At 47.1% G+C, this 19784-nt stretch overlaps 1 protein-coding gene across 1 annotated transcript in view; it reads right to left on the minus strand.

Annotated features, from left to right (window-relative positions):
* Positions 1 to 370: 370 nt before the first annotated feature.
* The window catches only part of NALCN (sodium leak channel, non-selective), a 302582-nt gene continuing 283168 nt past the window's right edge, over positions 371 to 19784 (minus strand). Inside the window, exons 36-44 of the mRNA XM_015098259.3 lie at positions 18487 to 18635; positions 17563 to 17656; positions 15173 to 15305; positions 14384 to 14499; positions 12119 to 12276; positions 8444 to 8594; positions 5659 to 5808; positions 3881 to 3998; positions 371 to 2210 (exon numbers count right to left, since the gene is read on the minus strand). Coding sequence (XP_014953745.2) covers positions 2017 to 2210; positions 3881 to 3998; positions 5659 to 5808; positions 8444 to 8594; positions 12119 to 12276; positions 14384 to 14499; positions 15173 to 15305; positions 17563 to 17656; positions 18487 to 18635 — 1263 coding nt within the window. The 3' untranslated portion in view covers positions 371 to 2016. The remainder of the gene's footprint in view (positions 2211 to 3880; positions 3999 to 5658; positions 5809 to 8443; positions 8595 to 12118; positions 12277 to 14383; positions 14500 to 15172; positions 15306 to 17562; positions 17657 to 18486; positions 18636 to 19784) is intronic.

Genomic DNA, 19784 nt, shown 5'->3' on the forward strand with positions numbered 1-19784 from the left:
GTTTTGGACGATGAGGCTGTATCACTCAAGCGTAATGAGCCAAGAGGAGAAACACATTGTTTGCCTGCAACGCTAGTACAGACCCGTGCCCTGGCCGCCTGAGTTCCTTTTCTGCTCTGTTGTGAATCTGGAAGGTACAGGGTGTTCGTTCAGCCTTACAAGCACTAACGCGAAAGGAACATTCTGGCTTAGGGACTCAGCTGAAATGAATACCAGGGACAGTGCTTTTGCCAACTAATTATCGACAGAATATTCAGAATTTGCAAAATGCCAGCTCCTTGGTGGCCCCACCTCCAAGCCCCCCTCCTACCCTCCCTGCAAGCCCACACACAGGAAAAAGGTTTAGAAATGATCATCAACTCGGAGTAAATTCTTTTACAAATCCAATATTTATTTTCTTATGTACAAAAAGGAAACTCCAAGTGAACATAAAAATGAAATAAAATGGTTTTGGCTGCACTGACTTTAACTGTCCATTATCTTGTCACTATTAATCACATAAACGCGGTATGGACCGTTGCCACTGTGGCACATTTGTTATAGAGAGGGAATGTGATATTTGGCTAGTTTAAGAATGTTAGAGAGAAACAGAAAGAGGTCACACAGAACCTGGGGACTGGGGTGGTGGTCAAAGGATTCTGAGATCATCACTCTACTGAAGTCATCTAAACAGCAAATCTCCAATCACAAATAGTGTAGTCAAAGGCCCCAGTGCACCTCCACTTGGCTGACACAACGTGAGAGAACCAAGGTTCCATCCAGAGGATGTGGACCACTGATGTGTGAAACAAATACAGCTGAATTGTCCGATACCTAAACTGTGAGCTGAAAGCCAGATTTTGGAGAGTACCATTATTTCTACAGGAGAATCTGGTAGCAAGGGCATCATTAAGAAATTTTATTTTATTTTTTTTTTTACTTGGCAGCATCGGGTCTTAGTTGTAATGCATAAGCTTGTGGGATCTTAGATTCCCAGGGATCAAACCCACATCCCTTGCATTGCAAGGCAGATCCTTAACCATCGGACCACCAAGGAAGTTTCAGCAAGGCCATCATTTTGAATTGAACACGGCAATGGTGTGTTGCGGCCAAGGTATAATGTCTTTGCTGATTTATGGCCAAAGGGACCAACCGTGGGTAAGAAATGAAGCCAATGATAATATCACACGTGTGAAGATTTTTAAATTAAGCGGAATCATGTAGTTTTACTTTTTTTTTTTCTAAACTGAGATTAAAGGGCTTTTAAAGAAACTCAATATCGTCATGTACCCATGCTCCCCCTGAGTGATCTATGTACAGGTTTGTTTTAAACCAGTCAGCTCTTCAGGCCAATTCTTTGCTTGAAACCTGTACATGGAGTTCTCTTGGGAGCAGGCTACAGTTCCACTGAGTGACTGGGGACAGACACTGACTTGTTCGGATCTCTAAATAGCTTGTGCAGATTTTAAAAAATAACATGAGAAAAAGAGCAGACTTTTTAAAATTCAGAATCTGTAGTTTGTAAAACTACTATTGTTTTACCATGAACTCGGTGCTGACCTTTGCAGATCAATCATAAATAATAAATTCTCCCAAGAAAAGTATTTTTTGAAGAAGTGGGAAAAACACAAACTAAAAACTATACCTCTTGCACCATAAATATCAGCTACTTTGGGCTAAGCATTCTTTCAGGGGGTGGTAATAATGCATGAGAGGATACATGAATATATACCTTAGTTTACATAGATAATGTGGAATTTTGAATGATCTACATCTGGCGTTAGTATAGTGTCTAATATTATGGATACGGTCATCGTGCTGATTCTCCTGAAATTGTGGCAATAATTCATCACAAATACAGCTTTGATGGACCCAATTTTATGCCTTCCCATGGCAGGATCCAGAAATCAGTTCTAAAAAACCTTGTTACAAGTTGGACTTAAATTATACATCAATTACAGATGCCTCACTGGACAATGAAAGCACACATCAGAAGTCAGTTCTGGCCAGTGGACTTTCATCCACACTGGTTTCCACCTAAATGTCCAGAAGGTCATCTCCGCTTTCATCACTCTCCACGGTCAGCTGCCGGGTCCACCACTTCTTAACCTCAGAGCCACAGGAAGCGGTGTCCGTCATGGGGTTCATTTTGCACACGACAGATTTCATTGTGGTCCGCCCTCCAAATCGTAAGTTGACCGAAGACACTGAGTGGCTTATCGGTTTTGGTGCTGCGGAATCAAAAAAAGCCCTGTGAGCACCATGGCGTGGCTCCCCATCCCCCTGCTCCCAACCTCGGCCCCATCGCGAGCTATTCCTGAAACACCCTGATGGTCCCATCAGTCATGCCTTCCACGAGCAAGTCCCATCCACAGATGTCACGTATGAAACCTTTCCAAGCACTGGATCCTGCATATTTATAATGGGGGCTTCCCAGGCGGTGCTAGTGGCAGAGAACCCGTCTGCCAATGCAGGAGACATAAGAGATGCGGGTTCCATCCCTGGGTGGGGAAGATCCCCTGGAGGAGGGCATGGCAACCCACTCCAGTATTCTTGCCTGGAGGATCCCAAGGACAGAGGAGCTTGGCAGGCTACAGTCCATGGGGTCGCCAAGAGTCGGATGTGATTTAACAACTAAACAACAACAGGAAGAAAGACTTCCCTCTCTGCTGTTAAGAGGCATTGGACAAATGTAAGAAGCCTCCACGTCCCTGTGGGCTCAGTTATCCACAGAGAACGCACTGAACTGGGAAGATCACTGCTCTCCTTCTCACTCTGTGTGCCCTGAATGGGATTATCCTGGTTTTCTATGCCGCTCTAGAAGAAAACTCTCTCACTGAATCAGTAAAATGTGGAAAATAATAGGGTTGTGAGGATCAAATGAAGGAGCAGATGGAAGGCAGTTAGGATAGTGATTGGTGTATAGTAAGTACTGAAACATATTCTACTGCACTCAATAGATTTTGTTGCTCCTTCTCTGAGAATCCTTTGTCATTTTCTGAGTGGACCCACCTACTCCCTCTCAGAGTAACGAATGTTACCTAAGTTAGAGGATGCCTGGAATGGGCACTGCAAGCCTGTGGTGATAATCTCTCGATCTCTCTATGTTGTGCTTATAATGTCTTTGTTAATAGGGGCTGCTGAGACTTCCTGGGTGGTCCAGTGGTTAAGAATCTGCCTCCCAATGCAGGAGATGAGGACTCTATCCCTGACCTGGGAGATAAGATCCCATAGGCCACAGGGCAGCTAAGCCCATGTGCCACAACTAGAGAGTTTATGCACTGCAAGGAAGACTCATCTCAGCTTAATAAATAAATGAATAAACTTAAAAAAAAAATAGGAGCTGCCTTCTCTATTAGCTGAAAACAAGGGCTAACATTGTTCTACTTAGAGAAGCCATTTGGAGGAAAATGTTTCTGATGAGGGAAGTGTATTTTTCATCATTTCACTATCTATTTAGTCTTTTTTGTTGCTTTTGGCCACACCACATGGCCTTCTGGGATCTTACTTTCAGACTAGGGATAGAACCCGGGCCCCCTACAATGAAACTTGAAATCCTAGCCACTGGACCACCAGGGAAGTCGCTGTAAATAACTTTAGATGTGGACCTGAACTTTGAAATTCAAGACCCCAAACACACAAACAGCACTGATACCCTTCAGACCCCAATGCTGGGAAAGACTGAGGGCATGAGGAAAAGGGGAGGACAGAGGAAGAGATGGTTGGATGGCATCACCGACTCAATGGACGTGAGTTTGAGCCAAGTCCAGGAGACGGTGAAGGACAGGGAAGCCTGGCATGCTGCAGTCCATGGGGTCGCAAAGAGTCAGACACGACTGAGTGACTGAACAACCACCTTTCAGACGAGCCAACCGCTGGAGAAAGGACTTGCTGTACGTACCGGAGGGCAGGCGCCACTGCCCGAACTTCCTCTGGGGCTTCCCGGCCTCGGCCGCGTCCTGGCGACCCCCTCCCCGGTCCGAGAGGGTGGGGCTCAGGAGTTGCTGCTGGCTGCTAGACTGTAGGGATGGGGGTGGGCGGAGAGTCAGGCGGTTATCTCTCCCCACGTGCTCTCCTCCACCCTCCTCTGTGCGCTGGGCTGGCCCCTCATTTCAGTTTAAGAAAGGAAGAAAGCCCCACGGGAAACTCAAGTGGGGAAAAACGGTGGACCCATCGTGTCCACTAGGAGGACTGGAAGGGTGAACACGGGCAAAAGAGTCAAGGAAAATTTGACAAAGTCACCACCGCACACTGTGAGGGTGAAAAGCCTGACTTTCCAGGTGGCCCCTTTTCTTGGTCGTCCTTGCTGGATTCCTCCATGTTCGCAGCCCCATGCCCCCTACTCCTGGGGGCACCGCCATGCACGAGAACGGCAGGGAAGGGCTTCCAGGAAGAAGCGGGGGTAGCGGAGAGAGCCTGCTTTGGGGGCAGCACACGCTTGCCAACCAACCTGAGGGTCAGCGCCTAGAGCTTCCAGATGAATCCTCAGCAGACGAAGCTCTGGGATGAGCCCCGGAGGAGAACGAGACTTCCATCAACTAAGACTGAGGTCAAGAGGAAGTGCTTGGATCTCCTCCATGCATCTCACCCAGTCTCTGCTTTACCAGCATCTTTTCCTTCCCTATCAGTACTGTGGTCCTCACCTCTCCTCCGTGACCCCTCTTGAGTTTTTTTAACCCCAAACCAGAGTGCTCGGCCAGCATTACCTCCCTGCTTTGCCAGCCCCACACTGCTGGCTGCCCTCGGGGCAGACATGTGGCAGGGCCATTGTAGACACGCCGCGTTGTCCCCTGTGTTGACCATCCTAGCCCAAGTCTCACTGACCCATGATGCCTACTGGCTGGAGGTCAGGGGGAGTCAATGACACGTGAACCCACCCAAAACAGGGCTGTGGCGCAAGAGGACCCGCGGCGGGTCCTGCTCAGCCACAGAGCCCCAGGCTTCAGCGTCTGTCGCCGGCCCTGACTGTGTCACTACACATCAGAACACTGGGCCAGCTCCTCTTGATTCACATCGAAAGCCTCACAAGGCCCGGGCCTCCTGCCAGTTGCTTCTCACTCACACGCCCTCCAGGAGGCCAGTGACGCTGAGCTGTTTTATGGATGTGCAGATGGAGGCTGGAAATGAAGCTAGGCTGAGCCCCAGTACACAGAAGGTCCTTAAGCTAAGCCTCCCCGATTTCCATATGCTCTTCTGATGCCCCACAAAAGGAGGACTAATCCTCGATGAGCCTGTTTAAGGAGGCTGAAGGCCAACTGCAAACCTTTTGCTCACTTGACTGCAAGTTTCTGGGACTCGGTGAGGAGAAAACTTTGAGGGCAGAACTAGGCAAACCATATTCTCCTAAGTCACAGGAGGAGTCCACGGCTGGACTCAAACCCTGACAGACGCGATATTAACTCTTTAGACAAATATCCACAGGATTATTAAATTTAGAGCGTTCCTGTGTTTTTTTTTTTTTTTTAATGTATCCATACAAATCAGAATCTTTTGAAATAAGTTCCACAAATTCAGGGATGACAAGGACACAAACATAAACTGGGGCAACATGTTGCAGTTGTTTTTTTATCAACTTAACTTCCTGTTTAGAAATAGCATCACTGTGCGAAACGACTATGTGAACGGCACCAGCTCCTGCTTTGTGAGCATCCGCGGGTGACAGACACCCCCTGCCCATACCTCGGGTTGCACACTGTTGTCCTGACTGTTGGTCTTCAGGTCTTCGCTGGGCTGCGTGGTCTCGATGCTGGGCGGGTTGAGGATCCGCTTCAACTCCTGCTGTTGGCTCTGCTTCAGGCTGATGATAATGCTACAGGACTGTTGCTGTTTCTATGGAGACAGGGTCCTTCTTTCAGGAACGGGAAAGTCAGCCCAACATCCCCTGCCCCCACCATTCAAATATTCCTCTCTTTTCCTCTCTCCAAAGGACCTGCCTGCCGGGTGACCACTTAAAAAAAAATAGAAAGAAGGAAAGAAAGAAAGGGAAGCCACTCTGTCGTGTCCGACTCTTTGCGACCCCATGGGCTGTAGCCTACCAGGCTCCTCCATCCATGGCATTTTCCAGGCAAGAGTACTGGAATGGGTTGCCATTTCCTTCTCCAGGGGATCTTCTGGATCCAGGGATCGAACCCGGGTCTCGCACATTGCAGGCAGACGCTTTACCATCTGATCCACCAGGGAAGCTCGGTGACCACTTAAGAGCTTCCAAATAAGGGTTTTTCCCTGATGGGTATCAGACAGCTTTAGAGGAGAGCTTGGAATGTTCATTGCATAACGATCCTTATGTTCACTGATACTACCGTGTAAGTTTTATTTTAAACAGTATTGTTTTTCCTTCCTTTTAAACAATTTTAAATTGAAATACAGTCAATTTATAATATCATCTAAGTTTCAGGTGTACAGCCCAGCCATATCCCTGGTGGCTCAGATGGTAAAGAACCTGCCTGCAATTCGGGAGAGGTGGGTTTGATTCTTGGGTCAGGAAGATCCCCTAGAGGAGAAAACGGCAACCCACTCCAGTATTCTTGCCTGGGAAATCCCACGGACAGAGGAGTCTGGTGGGCTACAGTCCATGGGGTCACAAAGAGTCAGATATGACTGAGCAACTAACACTATTATATATATATAATGGAGAAGAAAATGATAATCCACTTCAGTATTCCTGCCTGGGAAATCCCAAGGACACAGGAGCCTGGAGGGCTACAGTCCATCGGGTCACAAAGAGTTGGACACAACTGAAGCGATTTAGCATGTAGCAGCATACACACACACACTCTCTCTCTCTCTCTCTCTCTCTCTCTCTCTCTCTCTCTCTCTTTTTCAGGTATTTTCCCCTTATAGGTCATTACACAATATTGAATACAGTTCCCTATATTATACAGTATAAGAGGATTTTTAGATCATTAACATGAGTTTCTATTTTTTTCCCCTTTTTTTCTTATCTTATGCTCACTAAGCCAAGTAGCTCACTCCTTGCCTCTAAGCTGTAAGAAGTAGGACACCTGGGTGGTTGAGAGAAACCCTTGCTGTGTTCTAGTTGCTCTGGTTGCAGTGGGCCAACCTGTCCTGGCACACATTGAGGCCAGGACGGTCTGGGAGAGAGTCAGCAATGCCCATGCCCTAACAGGGTCTGTGGGGGGCAGACGTAATCCCTGACCTAGCAGGGCTGATGGGGCGTGGGGTGGGGAAAACTGAGTGGACTTAGTGGCAGGGGGGCATCTCTCACAGCTGCCTTGCTATACGAGGCTGGACTGGTCCATTTCTCTGGGGACCTTTTCTGCTCCAATAGATAGGCTTTGCAGTTGGTGTTCTTAGAAACAAGATAAAAATGTTGTTCTGTATAAACGTTTACTGGTTCATTTGATTTTTTCCACCCCCTGTGTGTGAAAGTGAAAGTGAAGTCACTCAGTCGTGTCTGACTCTTTGCGACCCCATGGACTGCAGCCTGCCAGGCTCCTTCATCCATGGGATTTTCCAGGCAAGAGTACTAGAGTGGGTTGCCCTTTCCAAGCATAGGTCAAAACCATTCATAAAAGTCATGACCAAATAGAAGAGCTGACTGCAAACACAGTCAACACAGTACACATTCATTGATTTATGAATTAGAGAATCTTAACGCTTATAGCTCAGGAAGCAGATCATAACTTTTGGGGAGAGGTGGTCTTTAACTAAAGATCAAACACTGTCAATGATACATTGGGCTTTGTAGGGGCAATTTAAAAGTAGCTTTGTCAATCCAATTGCCATTCAAACACGTAGAGATTGTCGGCACTGTAAACACCTGTGTTTTGTAAAAGGCGATCGTAAATATTTTAATATCCATAAACTGCTTTTTAAACATTCATCCTGTGTTATAAAGATGGGATTCAATGGAAACTTCTTTCGGACTCTGCTCAAGAGGGGATGGCTGACTCTCGGCCAGAATTAGGGTTTGAATCACTGTGAATGGATCTGGGTGACCTGGTTGAAGGTCCATAAGGTGATCACAGAAGGATCCAATCCAGGTACTGTGGGAGCCCTTTCCTTTGGACACTCAGCCTCCCTCCTCCCCTCCTCCTCCCCTCCCCCTCCTCCTTCCCTCCCCCTCCTCCTCCCCTCCCCCTCCTCTTTCCAAAGTTCTTTCCTTTGAATCCTCCCCCTCCTCCCCTCCCCCTCCTCCCCTCCCTCCCCCTCCTCCTCCCTTCCCCCCTCCTCTTTCCAAAGTTCTTTCCTTTGAATCCTCCCCTCCTCCCCTCCCCCTCCTCCCCTCCCAAGCCCTCCTCCTCCCTTCTCCCCTCCTCTTTCCAAAGTTCTTTCCTTTGAATCCTCCCCCTCCTCCCCTGGCCCCTCCTCCCCTTCTTCCTCCTCCTCCCCCAACCCCTCCGTGCCCCCTCCTCCCCTTCTTTGGCCTCCCCTTCCTTCTCCCTCCCCGCTGCCTCCTCCTCCAAGAGGAGGAGGTGAAGGCCCGCGGGTCTGGCTCACTCACAGCTCGGATGCGCTTCAGGCACTTCTTCAGCCACATGCGGATGGTCTGCTTGGCCACCTCCTCCTCGATGGTGTACTCCAGCTGCTCCCTGGCCAGCAGCTCTTCCAGCTGCAAACTCTTGCGGATGTCCACTGACCGGTAGGAGAGCATGCTGGGCAGGGGGGCATAGTGGTGAGCTCTGATGCCCCTGGGGGCCAGGCTCGTGGCCATCACGGAAGCCAGAGAGGACGCGACTCCCTCCAGCCGTGTAAGTTTCGGACGCCACCGCTGACCATCTGATTGTGTCACCTCCCTGTCTCTACCCTCATCTACCAGCCGAGAAGAGTCACGGACCTCCCTTTCCACTGGATGAAGTGCGCTGCTGTCTGCAAGGTGCTTACCACACCATCAGCATTCATTACACGAAAGATCCAGGCTAGGCTATGACCTTCATTATCAGCTGCTTAAGAGTCTGGAACTTCCCCTGTAGAAGGAAGACTATTTTTGCTATACTTTCTTCACATTCAGGTCAATTTGGTGATGGTCCTTGTGCTTACAGTAGTTGCTTGCTGGTTATCCATTTTAAATAAAGCATTATGTACTTGTCCATTCCAAACTCCCTAATGGTATGTGGCAGCCTGGATGGGAGGGGAGTCTGGGGGAGAAGGGATACACATGGATATGCCTGAGTCCCTTCGCTGTTCACCTGAAACTGTCACAACATTGTTAATCGGCTACACTTCAATACAAAACAAAAAGTTTAATAAAAAAAAGTCATGTTTATATACAGAAAAATTTGGTGATGGTCAATATGCTTGGCTGTGGGTCACATATCCCGTTCTCCTGGCCCCCACCGTTTCCCTCTCAGTTGATCTCATGTGTTCCCCTAGATCTTCCTCATTTGTTATATTTTTTAAACATCTATTTTTATTTACTTATTTGACTGTGCCTGGTCTTAGCTACAGCACTTGGGATCTTCCATCCTGGTCATGGCATGTGGGATCCTTAGCTGCAGCATGGAGTGAAGTGAAGTGAAGTGAAAGTCAGTCATGTCCGACTCTTTGCAACCCCATGGACTGTACAGTCCATGGAATTCTCCAGGCCAGAACACTGGAGTGGGTAGCCTTTCCCTTCTCCAGGGGATCTTCCCAACCCAGGGATCGAACCCAGGTCTCCTACATTGCAGGTGGATTCTTTACCAGCTGAGCCACCAGGAAGCCCAGCATGAAAACTCTTAATTGCAGCATTGAGGGGCTAGTTCCCAAACCAGGAACCAAACCCGCACCCCCCCAGTGGCAAGTGGAGTCTTGCCACTGGGCCACCAGGGGAGTCCCTTCTTCATTCATTTCAGATGGGCTCAAAGCCAGGGTGCATTGTTCACTCCCATTCAGCCCTTAGCGCAATAGGCCCAGACAACGGCTGCTGACAGCAACTCAGCCGACGTGCTGCGTGGGGGTGCCTGGGCAATGAGGCAGTGCCCAGGCTGAGGGGCTTGCAGCCAAAGTGGGACATGGTGCCCTCTGGCAGTTGGGTGCTGTCCCGCATAGTCACAGCCCCCAGCTGTGAGCTCACATCCATCTACACAGCCCAGATCACAGCCTGGAGGTGTCTGAGGGTGCCCTCCCCATTCAGCTTGGTATCAGTTCCATGACCTACTCTCGATCGCTAAGCCTCTTCCCACCACTGGGGAAGAACACGCTCTCCCCTGCCTTGTTAAGAATCTCATCGTTGTGGACCACTTGTTATTACATCCAGGGTGAGAAGGATAAGGAGGAGCAAAGGATGCCTCCATCAGCTTCATCTGGGTCCATTTGATCAGACACACAATGTCATCCAAAGAGGCTGGATGCTAATTAGTGGGGACAGTGATGTGTCTATACACCTCACTTTCAGCCTGAAACTGTCACTATGAGGAAGATGAGGTGACATTTTGAGAGAGATGGCACTCGTTGCTCTCATCTGTGTTTTCTGCCTTATCTTGTCCTGTCTTTTTACTTGCTCCCAGAAGAAGCGAAGAGAGGGAGGTAGAATCGATAACTTGAGACAACTTCTCCCAGATCCTTCCTCTGTTCTGGTCATATTTCAGATTCCAGTTACAACGTATTTCTGTACGCATGGATGCTCCTGAAAATTGTGACTAATACCCAGCATTTAATTGGCTGGGTATTTGCAACACGATGAACATAGCTACGGCTGGTAGAGGGTTTTCTTGACTTTTTCTGGGGCGTGGATCCTTTGGTAGTGCAGCTGATGCAACATTTCTTAGCATCAGGTTTTGAATGCATTGTGAAATCTACATTACACAGGAAACAGATTACACAGAAATTGAGTCCTTGGATTATTTTCTTTGAAAAGGTGGTGATACAGTAAAATAAGAACTTCTCTACTATTATATTGAATAGTTAACATCTAGCTGAGGTGAAATGATGACTATATCTCAGAACTGGGAAGCATAACAGGTATTTTAAGATATCAGACATGCAGTAATGGACATGAAAATGTCTGTGATTTCTACTGGTGACGGAGATACAGCTACTGTATTGTTAACACTGCTGTGGTTTGTCGCCTGCGTGCATCATTGAAGGAGATGCTGCATTGCAGCCAATGACTAGTGAAAATAAAGATGGAACTGTATCTCTTTCCAAGACCATGGACCTCTGAAGTTTATCCACTGACTCCCATTTAAGAAGCTGTTGAGTTGAATTGTGTTCTCTCAACAAAAGGTATGCTGGAGTCCTCACTCCAGGCCCTCAGAGTGTGATCTTATTTGGGAACAGGTCACTGCAGACGGGGCTTCCCTGGTGGCTCAGACAGTAAAGAATTTGCCTGCAATGCAGGAGACCCAGGTTTGATCCCTGGGTTGGGAAGATCCCCTGGAGGATGGCATGGAAACCCACTCTAGTACTCTTTCCTAGAGAATCCCAGGGACAGAGGAGCTGGTGAACTGCAGTCCATGGGGTCCTAAAGAGTCAGACACGACTGAAGCAGCTGAGCATGCACACACACGCACTGCAGACGTAATTAGTTAGGAGGAGGTTGTGCTGGAGTAGGGTGGGTCTTTAATCCGATATGATCTGGTGTCCTTACAAAAGGGGACGCCTGGACAGACGCACAGACACACACACACACACACAGAGCACGTCCTGTGAAGATGAAGGCAGAGATCAGGGTGATGCTTCCACAGGCCAAGAAGCACCAGCGATGACCAGCAAACCACCAGCAGCCCTGGGCAAGACCTGGATCTGATCCTCCCTCCCAGCCTCAGAGAGAAACCCCTCTGCTGACTCCTGCAATTCACTTCCAGCCTCCAGACAATCCACTTGACTGCTTAGACTGCTCAGAGCGTGAGATTTTGTTAAAGCAATCCTAGCAAATAATGCAGAAGCCGCTCAGAGAGAAGAAAGGGGTGAGCCTCCGTCTGCCCTTTTGTCCTATCTGGGGTCCTCAGGAAATGTCTGGAAATGGGGTGTGTCAACCAAGCAGGGGCGCCGTCTCTGCATGGGCCAGGCCAACTCCGGTCGGATCCGCGGGTGAGATGACTGATCAGACTGTAGCCCCAGCTTGGCCCCAGGAACTGAGCAGGTTCCTAGCCCTCTGGATATCTTCCTTCCTGCTAACGAAGGGGCAGGGGGCTCACTGCCCCTGCAGCTGAGACTCAGAGCTGGGAGTGGCCCCCCAACGTCCCCTGACCCATACCTGAGCACGTCGTGGAAGGTGACGTCACCGCCGTTGTGCAGCCGCTCCATCTCGTAACACATGTGCTTGAACAGAAGCTTGTCCTTGTCCAGGTCCACCTCCAGCCTGCCCCGCAGCAGCCGCAGCAGGAACTTCACGCGGAAGGTGGGGATCACCCCCTGGCAACAGAGCATGTTGATGGTTGTTAAGTTGTGTCCGACTCTTTGTGACCCCACAGACAGCAGCCTGCCTGGCTCCTCTGTCCATGGGATTCTCCAGGCAAGAAGACTGGAGTGGGTTGCCATTTCCTCCTGCAGGGGATCTTCGTGACCTCCAGGGGATCGAACCCTCATCTCCCGCATTGGCAGGCGGGTTCTTTACCACTGAGCCACCAAGGAAGCCGGGGAGCACTGTCATTTTGGCTTGGCGTTCTGTTTTCACAGTCAAAGAGCCCACAGCTAGTCCTCAAAAGCTGCCATAAACCAGCAGGAGAACAAGGAAGCTGCTGGGCTCTGGAGGCAGGGTGGGTCTGCACATCTGGAGGAGACCGGGATGAAGAGCTGGCTCCTGGGACCTTCTGCAGGGGCTTCTCTGGTTCTGGGGGGTGGGTGCGGGTAGGGACATCCCCGCCACCACAGGGCAGCCCAGGAGCCAGGAGGGCAGAGGTCACCCTCCTTTTGTTTTACGGTCTCTCCCTGGTGCCTGTCGCAGGGACTCAGCCTATGCCCCTATTTGTCTAACACGTGAGCTGAGAGGACAGTGGTGCACTGAGTTGAGGACACGGGGCCCACGTGGGCAGGATCGTCCTCTTCACCTAGTCCAGATGCTGGGCATGGCTAATTATGGATTCTGAGTTGCTCTTTGGCCGAAAGACCACTCCTTTCCAGGTCCTCTCCAGCAAGAGGGCAATCCCATCCAGGAAGACTGGCTCCCAGCAGATCCAGACTCTGAGCCCCTTTGGGGCAACAAAACCTGCAGTGCCAGCCTGGCTCTGACTTTGAATGGAGGAACTGGGCGAGAGGCAGGGAGGCTGGCAGCCAGAGAATTCCTGCCAGTTACTAACGTCCACACGTGTGAGTGGTGTGCCGACTTGCATGTGTGTCCACGGAGGGCAGGTCCCTGCATGCGGCAGTGATGGAGAGCTCAGCAGATCCAAGTGAGATGGAGAGAGGGCCAGACACCTGCACAGCCAGGTCTTGGAAAGAACCCCCCAGACCAGTGCCTGGGGCGGTGGGGGCACCAAGGGGAGAGAAAGCACAGGCCCTGGGGAAAGCTGTGTGCCGCTCTGCACACCCCAGCTCTGGTCCAGGAAACCCCGTCCGCTCTGCTTCTGGCTCCTTGGCCTCTGAGTCCACAGCCGATTCTTCCAGAAACCATTTCCAGATCTTCCCCCAAGTCTGCCCGTGGCTGAACTTCCCTCGTTCCTCAGATGTTAAGTCAAATAACACCTGCTCAGCCAGGCCTTCACGACCACCCTGCTGAAACATCTGCCGCCAACGCCAGCCACTCTACCATGTTACACCATCTTCAAAGTGTTTGTCGCTTCTTGAAATGAAAATAATCTTTACAATCATTACTGTTTCACTTTTTATAGTTTGTATCCCTGTAGGCTCTGCGAGCAGAGGGACCTTGCCATCTTGTTCACGGTCATATCCCTTGTGCCTAGAACTGTGCCTGAGGGTTTGAGAGGAGGAAGGAGGAAGAGGAGGAAGGGGAGGAAGGAGGGGGATGGGTAGGAGGTGAGGAAGGAAGAAGGGGGGAGAGGAGGGGGATGGGGGAGAGGAGGGGAGGGGGCAAGAGCAGCTGCTGCTCTGACTCACTCAAGGAAATCTTGGATAAGATTTATGATGAAAACATCCAAATGGTAAAGTCCAAAATGGTAACTTTCAGAAACCACTTAAATAACTCCTTTGCACTTCTAATCAGAATTGCTGTTTGAATCTGCCTTACAGATCACTATGGTGATGTGAAACCTCACCCCATCCTGCCCTTAGCCCAGGTTGGCCTCTTTAGAGCTTCCTTAGTTTCTTCTCCTTGCTGACCTTCCGAATGTTGGCAGGAGAGGACACTCATGGTCGGAAAGAACAGGACGGGGAGCTCTTCCTTCCCTCTCCCCGCCTAGCACTTCCTTCTAAATTGTCAACGACAGCTTTCTGCAATTCAGCAATGGCCATTCAATCCAAATTCAATGCACGTCAACTGTCAACCACAAAACCACTGAAAAGTTTGCAATAAGGCAGTCAGTGTCTTTGGGGTGGGGCATGAGACAATAATCGATTCTCTCACCTCTCTTTTATCATCCACCATGTTCCATATGATTTGAAAGTGACGAAGATCATTGTAACTTAAAAGCTGGTCCTCCTCAGTGGAATAAAACAAGGAGAAATTCTCCACAATTATGGCTAAAGAAAAAAAAAAAAGAAAAGAAAAATGAGGATGTTAGGCAATTACGCTAATCTGTCATTTTTCCCAAAAAGTAAAATATCGATTATAAATAATGAATTTTATTACCTACATTATAAGCCAACATTTTAAAGGGCTTTTAGTATGGTTTCCAAGTTGGCATGTTTTACGCTTGGATCAGGCTATTCATCCAGCTCCTGCCTTTCCAAAACATGAGGGTCATGAGCGTAAACATGCATTCTGTGTCTATAGCTGCTCACGCCAGCTGGCTCAAACTCTTCGTTGAGAGTTCCAGGGCACTTTTTAAAGGTCAGATTGAGTTCTGGTGGCCCCACAGCTGGGTGGACAACGTACATCTTTTGAAAACATAATTGTGATATTTCAAGGCGGCAAAGGTAGCCTTTTTTGATATTTGTTCAACTGAACCCACGAGAAGAGCTTTTGAAATTAATGGACATAATAAATAGGACAACTCTTGAAATTGCAATCAACTGTCATTTATGTGCCTTTCAAAGGTCTTTTCAGTTTCTGGACCAAGAGGCAACAATTTATAATTAATGCCATAAAACACCCACCCCAAGCAACCCGGGATAATTACTTGGAAATTGTACATAATTATCTAACAACCTGAGTTTAAAGAGATTGAAAAAATATTCAACGAGCATCACTTACCTACAAGCAGATTTAGCATGATGTAGGCAATGATGACATAAAATGAACAGAAATACATCAGTGCCCCGGCATAATTTCCACAGTCTGTTGCCCAGTATGTAAATTCATCAGGAGTACAAAAGGGGGGCTGGACCTGTGGGGCCATGGCAGGGAAAAGGCAGGGGCCAGGGTGAGAACAGAGGAGAATATAAATTCCCCTTATCTAACTGTAATTGTGAATGTATTCCTAACAATATAAAATATAATTAACTTCAAAGTGATCTCTCAGAGCCCCATACACTGGGTACACCATCTGCGGTCAAAATAAAAAAGAATATTTCATTTATGGCATGCTTTTGGTCTTGCAGAATCCCAAGTTCATTGCCAATTGAGAAGCACAACAAAAATGAAGTTGTTTCTCCCAAGAGACACTTTCTGCCACCTCCACTAGCTCCAAAGAGTCAGTAGTTGTGATGCAAAATGCAGAAAGTCAGATAAAAAGGCATTTTAAAAAATTCTCTGACTTCAGTAAAGGCTTAAGATTTAGGAAAATTCGCGCTACACAGCAAATTCGCATTCAGATTATGTAAGAAAAAGTCAGAATCCTAATTCTTGGAGCATCACTAAGAGATGTCATTAAATGGTACAAGATTTCAGGTTATCAAAAGCCTTTTTTTTTTGATGCGGACCATTTTTAAAGTCTTTATTGAATCTGTTACAATATTGCTTCTGTTTTATGCTCTGGTTGTTTTTGGCCTCACGACCTGTGGGATCTTAGCTCCCCGACCAGGGATCAAATCTGAACCTCCTGCACTGGAAGACGAAGTCTCAACCACTGGACCACCAGGGATGTTCCTAAGCTTGCCCATTCTCCACTGGCCCAATAAGACTCACACACCTCTGAGAAACTTCCAGGTTTCTTTCGGTCAGAGAGACCTAGGTCTTTCTTCTACATTTCCACGGCCGTCTGCTTGTTTATTTTTTTATCTAGAATTTAATCAATTCTGCCTTGTATTATTTTTGCTTTGGTAAATTCTGTCTTGTTCACTCATACATAAAGTTCCTGAGCTCCTCCTCTGTGCCTGGTTTATCCCCAGGCCCCCCCCCCCCCCGCCCCCGGCCCCGCTCCCTGTTGCTGACAGTCTAGAGTCCTGCAGTCCACCTGGCAGCCGCCAACTCCACATCAGTGACAGTGAGTGTTAGTCGCTCAGTCAAGCCCGACTCTTTTGTGACCCCATGGACTGTAGCCCTCAGGGCTCCTCAGTCCAAGGGATTCTCCAGGAAAGAATACTAGACGGGGTTGCCATTTTCTCCTTCAGGCTATCTCCCCGAGCCGGGGATCGAACTTGGGTCTCCCACATTGAGAGGCAGATTCTTTACCATCTGAGCCACCAGGGAAGCCCACTCCATGGGCCTATCTAAATTCAAAGTTATGTTCATTAAGTCAATACAGTTAAAATACAATTGAAAATTCAATTCCTCAGTTGCACCAATCGCACCGCGGGGGCTCAATAACCACACAGGGGTGGTTTGTGTGAACTGAACTGCCACGTTTGCAGAAATTTCTTTTGTCAGTTGGTCTGGAGGGTGAGAGGGAGATGAAATGAACCAATCAAGCTGATAACTCACTACGGTTGTGCAACACACAGCCAAGAAGAAATACATGGGGCTGGTGCACTGAGATGACCCAGAGGGATGGTACGGGGAGGGAGGAGGGAGGGGGGTTCAGGATGGGGAACACGTGTATACCTGTGGTGGATTCAGGCTGATGTATGGCAAAACCAATACAATACTGTAAAGTAATTAACCTCCAATTAAAATAAATACATTTATATTAAAAAATAAAAAAGAAATACAGACCACCGGGAGAACACAGAACCACAGTCTTAGTGTGAGCAGGGTTCCTGAAGGAACTGAGCTTTGAACTGAGAGCTGAGGATGGTGAAGACTTAGTCCCTAGAAGCAAGGATACCTGGGGAAGAGTATGGCTCAGAACCCCTGATAGAAGCTCCTCGAGAATGCCTTGGACTCGCTCTAGCCCTAGCACCTAGTACAGGGGCCAGCACAAAAACAGGGGCCTCGTGAGTATCTGTTGAAGAAGTTAAATCAAAGAATCGGATTTCCTCTTTGAACTTGACTGCCAGAATGTCAAAGATGGGAGGGATCGAACAATGCTCAAATGATGCAAATTTGTTGAATGGAACTACAATAGCTTGAGTTGGGTTCACTAGATATCTTTCTTGGATGTGTATATACTGGAATTTAAGAGGATGCAGCTTTATGGATTAAAGAGCTAGGATATGTGTTTTGTATACAGTCTTGACACTACAAGAATGATGGTGCCATTACATTACCAAAGAGTTTCATCTGCTTCCAAGTCTAGGCATTGTTAGTGATGAAGAGACATTTACCATACAGTCGTGCATAATCTTATTCCAATCTTCTCCTGTGACAATTCGGAACAGTACAGTAATAGCTTTGCCAGCTGAAGAAAAGTTTGCATGCCTAATTTGAGGAAAAACAAACAAACGAACAATATGAGTGATATGGTTTGTCATGAAGTAGGAAGGGTTGTCACCATCAAAACAGGTGGATTTTGGAGCAGATTTGGTTGCTAAGTTACCATTTCCGAAGGTTACAGCCTCTCATTTGTTTGTTATTTATACTTGCCTCCAAGTAGAGTTATCTCAATAGCTCAACCCTAGCACAGTGCCAACAATTTATTGCCATTCATCTTGAATGACTGGGAAAGCAAGCTTTGACAATTAAAACTGATTCCTTCTTTTACATGGATTATGCTAAAAAAGATGTAACCACCATGTATCAAAAAAGTAGTCTCTGCAACATGATACATTTGATTTTTTTTCTGTTAGGAAATACTCTGATACAGTTCCACAAAATTTAAGACAATCTTTGAAAAATGCTTTTCATGTATAATAATCATTTGTGGGTCCTAACTTACAATGCTTGTCTTATAAAAAGGAAAAAAAGCCAAAGCTATATCAAAATTGTTTAAAAGAAATAATATATCACTTCTGGCAGTATGTGGATAGAAAATTGCTGGAAATTCACCAGGCATTAGAAGTGGTTATTTCTGCATGGGGATGGAATTATGGGTTCTTTTTGTTTTCCTTTATTTCTGAATTTTCTAAAGTTTCTAAAGTAAGCATACTGTTTTCAATGAGAAAAACATTATTTAAAATTTGGTCATTTTACTTTGTTTTAATTTTCGAATAATTGCTTCCCCATCTTTGTTTAAAACATGTACATATTTACTCATGATTTCATTACTAAAAAAGTTTACTATTTGAATACAAAGATAAATATATACAAACCTGTTAATGTTTTCTCCATATTTCACAGTACCAAATAAGACAACTCCAGCAAAAGCATAACACAGCAGCAATAGGAACATGCCCACTATGATAAAGAAGCTTTTATACATGCTGACGACCACTGTCAGGAGAAGCATCTTCAGTGTTACCTGAATGGAGAGGAAGGATTTAGGGGTGGGGGTGGGGAAAGAGAGAAAAAGAAAGAGAGAGATACAGGGAATGATCAATTCATAAGCCATCTTGGGAAGGACATACCATTTAAGCAGTCTGACACAAAAGTGATTTATAAGGATATCATTTGAAAATTGCTTGCTCAGTGGTAAAGAAGTCGGGAAGATCCCCTGGAGAAGGAAACCCACTGCAGTATTCTTGCCTGGGAAATCCCACTGAGAGAGGGGTCTGGTGGGCCACAGTCCATGGGGTTGCCAAGAGTCAGATACAACTCGGCGACTGAACAACAACATTTGGAAGTTGCTTGCTATTTGGTATTAAATCTGAATATTATTAAACTCATCTGACATAGAGAAATTCTACTTGTATCTCAAACTTCAGCCAAATGAATGAAAGTTCCACCCCAATATTTTTAGCCTCCCATTTTTCTCCTCTCTTGCTCACTGATTCTCTGTGATGCCTTCTGTATATTTTTGGCTGAAAGCAAGTAGACCCAGGATTCTTACACAAATAGACATTCACAAAAACAAAACCTGAACAATGGTAAAATACCAAATAACCATCAAATACAAAACATATTGATTACTTGGAAATATGGACTAGATATGAAATAAAGTAACAAAAAAGGAAACTGTGCCTCAAACACGAAAAATACATGTTAATGTGTTGAGCATTAACAAGGATATCAAGAAATCTGGAATCACAGGATCATGAATGTTTGTTGAAGATTCTTCTTCTCTGCATTGAAAATGACTTGTGTGTGTGCTAAGTCACTTCAGTCATGTCTGACTCTTTGTGACGCTATGGACTGTAGCCCACTAGGCTCCTCTGTCCATGGGATTCTTCAGGCAAGAATGCTGGAATGGGTTGCCATACCCTCCTCCCGGGGATCTTCCCGACCCAGGGATTGAACCCGCATCTCTCATGTCTCCTGCATTGGCAGATGTGTTCTTTACCACCAGCCCCCCCCCCGCCCCGCCCCAGGAAGAACCCCCAAATGACTTACCTCTATGAAAAATAAAAACGATAAAAATAAAGAAGCATTGAGAAAGACCATTAGTTTTTGCTTTCATGCTTGATATGTTATCTTTAAAATGATGACTGAGTTCACTTAGCAAATTAGAAGA

Source organism: Ovis aries, chromosome 10 (assembly GCF_016772045.2).
Source record: "Ovis aries strain OAR_USU_Benz2616 breed Rambouillet chromosome 10, ARS-UI_Ramb_v3.0, whole genome shotgun sequence".
Lineage (NCBI taxonomy): Eukaryota > Metazoa > Chordata > Mammalia > Artiodactyla > Bovidae > Ovis > Ovis aries.